The following is a 3,756-nucleotide window of genomic DNA, read 5'->3' on the forward strand; positions in this document are numbered from 1 at the left end:
TCTCCTTTGCCCATTTCCTCCCTCTTTTCTCCCCATTACACACGGACACCTTTAAGAGTGTAAATTGCATTTTCCTCCACTTCCTTCTCAATTTAGACTCTCTCTTTCCTGAAGAGATTTTATCTCTTTAGCTCATGTGAAATAATCCTTCACGCATATTTTACATCAATTCCTCCCTTCATTACTGCCTAACATAGCACATTCATGTAAATGTTATTATTTTTAATAAGTTCACGTTAACTTATTAAATACTTATATTGTATTTCAAAAATTAGATTAAGAAACAAGATTTAGTTATCAGTATCTTCCTGCTTCTCACTGATATCAATTTAGTTCCAAAGCAAAGCAAAATATTTAGAAATCTTAACTAAAATTACAGTAGATATGCCCCATGGCTTTTTTCTTTCATATTTCTATTTAATTGATATAATATAGTCTAACTCCAAGCCAAATCAAAGTGAACAGTTTCTAGTAACACATTTCTTTTATATGTGTGCTTAAATAGTGATAAATCTGGTCTTCTTTTTTATTTTGGTAAGGGTATCCTACTAAATATAGCTACATTATATAGTGCGGAAGAAAACAAGTAATACTTTGTGATTTGGACAGAGAAAAGAACCAAAACTGCCTGAAATTGGTAAGAATTGACAATGTTTTCGATGATATTTTCCTTTTCATTAAAAAGCAACAAATATCTTCTGACGCCAGCACCCTCAACTTGAAAGGGAATCTGCGACAGAACAGCGAACATGAACAACAACAAACTCGTTTATAACCGGTGACAACCAAAACCTATGAAGTTTTTAAAAGAATGTGATTGTTGTCAGAAGGAATCGGGTCCCACGGTGCAGCGTTCAGCTCTGGTTGCACTCAAAGCTGTGGCCCAGGGGCGCGGGCAGCGCTCCTCCAAGCCTGGTGGGCACAGACCAGCAAGAAAGTGAATTCTGCATACTGCACAGATCATCGCTCAGTTCAGGGCAGTCAGATTGCATCTGGGATCAACCACTTGTGCTTCATGAAACCGTCAGCCCTCATTTGTGTCTAGCTGTTTTCTTCTGTCCGGCTGTAAACAAGGCCGACTCGGAGTTGTGTCCCCCCTCGTCACGTGCACGGGACGATCGCGCAGTCAGACCTACTCAGCGGCCTCAGAGCTAAAGTTAAGGTTACGTCTTGCAGACAGCAGTTCCAGTGCACACCGGGAAGTCACAAAAGGGAGCAACTTTGGAATGACCGAGTTAGGGTCCCTTTTCAGAAACGCCTACCTTAGATTCCTACACGTACTGGCGTGGCATGTCTGTTCCGTGAAATTAATGTAGGTGTTCCCAACAAGAGCAACTGTTTTTTTCCGCAGACTAGCTCAGCAGATTTATCGCGTTAGGGAAGAGGGGGTGGTGGTGACCGTTTTTGTTGTTTCCCTGCTCTGGGGCTTTGCTTGGATCAGCCAAAAAAAGACATGGATAGAAATACTGTCAATCTGGTCCACCTCCAGGAACCCACTCATGCCTGAATCGCTCGGAGGAGTGTAATGATGGTAAACAGTAACAGGTATGTTGGCATCTGTTCTCATCCACTTCGGCCATAGTGTCTCCTTTACAGTCAAGCAAAATACGGTTTTGAAGGAACGTCATCTCCATAATAAAAGGTAGGGGCTGTTACTGAAGCCGTTTTCCTTGGCAAGTGGCATAAAGGTAATATTTAGTATTCACTACAGAGAATTCTCCCAGCCAGCTGGTGTGTCCCTGTTAAGACTTTCATTTATGCAGCTTGAGCTGGAACCTTTTTTGTTCTCCCAGTCTATTACTTTGTCGATTTAAGGGATAACAGCCAAAGTGAAACAGCTTGCAATTTGCACCTGTCTGCTCTAAGCGTTCCACGTTCGATTAGTGGAGAGCAAACTCTTTGCTGCTAATGAGAATAAGGCTGGGCAGGGCTGAATGCCGTTTTGTTGGGGGGCTTTCATAGGATATTTCAGTGGCTTTTTTTTCTCTTGTAAATAATCTGATAGGGACCTCCCTATTTTCACGTTTTAGAGTCCCTAAAATAAAAAAATAAAATTTTTAAAAATGTAACGTGTATTTTTTAAAGAGAATTTTAAATGTCATTTAACTAAGAATTGAATTAATATTCAGCCTGAAGTTGCCTCGGATAAGAAAGACAAAATTTAAATGCTAAATTACTTCCAAGTCATTGTAAGCATAAAATACCTATAGAGACCTTTAATCTGTAAAATTGGCCATGCCAAAAGTAGATAAAAAAGTTTTTAGACATGTTTCAGAAACAGTACCAGTTTTGGAAATAATGTCAAGTGCTTGAAACTAAATCAAAGTTCTCTGCTTATATTGTCCTTGAAAATGTAATGACTGAATAAACGATAAAAATTTAAATGGATGACTTGAAAATCATACCTAGGTATGGACACATTTAGCTAGCTCATCATCATGTGAATCACAGAATAAACTCTCCACAAATGCAAAAATGTCAGCACAAAGGATTCTCTCCAACCTTTTCTAGAAGTTCTCTGCATCCCCCTTAGCTCTGATTCCTTTGAGGGATTGTATCAGTGGGCTATCATCTATTTTTAAAGGATTTAAATTAAACTCATTGCAATGAAAGAACTTTAATTAAGACAGAATATTTTCTCAAACCTTGTGTATTTCTAAAAATATCTTCATAATAAAGTTTGAAAATTTGGCAAAATATCCTTGAAGATGATCCAAAATTTAGCAAATTAACAAAATACATATTTTGTTAATCAAAGGGTCAGTGATACATTTGGATTCCAAAGATTTCTTGCATTGGCACCTCCTGTGGAAATAACAACTGCTATGATGATAGGTTAAATGAAGCTGAGGTGGGCACAAACGTGGTCTCATTAGTAACTACTATAGTTTAATATGGTCGTTGGCCCACATCTCGCCTGACAGATAACGTGCCGGCTTGTCAGTGATGGACCCTTTCAGCACAGCTTTCGGAGTTGTGCCAGCCATCGCTGAGACTGGTTAGGTCAAAGGGTTGAGCCATGTGTAATTCAGAACAGAGGAGGTCCCACGGTCACTCCACAAAAACAATTACACTACTTATTTCACTCTAGCCCTTGCCCAAAACTCACAGGCCTCACAGTTTCAGTGCAGTCAATCTAATTCTGCCCCTGGGCGATAAGCCACATGGAAATATGTGGTGCTGTGTTTATAAATCTAATCAAAAATAGAAACAGTGGACAGGCACAATGAGGTCCTACTATGGATCATGGGAACCCTTGGAAGCTCTGAAGGCACTTTTGTTTAACTCCTATAGACGCTCTTCTGCTATCACATTGTGTGCTGCACTCGTTAATCATCCTCTTTACTCGTGCCTGCTACAGGGGAGACTAAAGTTCTACTCACTTCTATACTTTCTGCCCATGGATAATATTATGAAAAATAAAGCTTAAAAGGCTGCATTTAAAGGAAAAAAATCAGAGGGGGCTATATCAATCTTACCTCTCTATCCATATTCTTGGCTCCTTGCCCTTGGCAATGCACAGATTTAAATCAAGTTCCTCTAAAAAAGAAAAATAACGTTTGAAAACTAGAATGAATTGGCCCAACCTTAAAATATATTAAGCAATTTGGGGTTGGAGAGCCGGAGCTTTCATGCTTCTTAACGGTCCCGAGAAATCTCGGTATAAAATGAGCAGGATTTAATTTGGTGTCTTGTTTCTATCGCTGTTGTTCTTGTTTATTTAACCAGATTCCTAATAAACTGAGAGTTGGCGAA

General features: G+C 39.3%; 1 protein-coding gene across 1 annotated transcript in view; it reads right to left on the minus strand.

Moving 5' to 3' along the window:
- Positions 1-3,491, minus strand: part of LOC103563474 (uncharacterized) — a 308,328-nt gene extending 304,837 nt beyond the window's left edge. The window contains exon 1 of the mRNA XM_070585104.1: positions 3,480-3,491. Coding sequence (XP_070441205.1) covers positions 3,480-3,491 — 12 coding nt within the window. The remainder of the gene's footprint in view (positions 1-3,479) is intronic.
- Between the last annotated feature and the right edge of the window lie 265 nt (positions 3,492-3,756).

Source organism: Equus przewalskii, chromosome 19 (genome assembly GCF_037783145.1).
Source record: "Equus przewalskii isolate Varuska chromosome 19, EquPr2, whole genome shotgun sequence".
In the NCBI taxonomy this organism is placed as follows: Eukaryota; Metazoa; Chordata; class Mammalia; order Perissodactyla; family Equidae; genus Equus; species Equus przewalskii.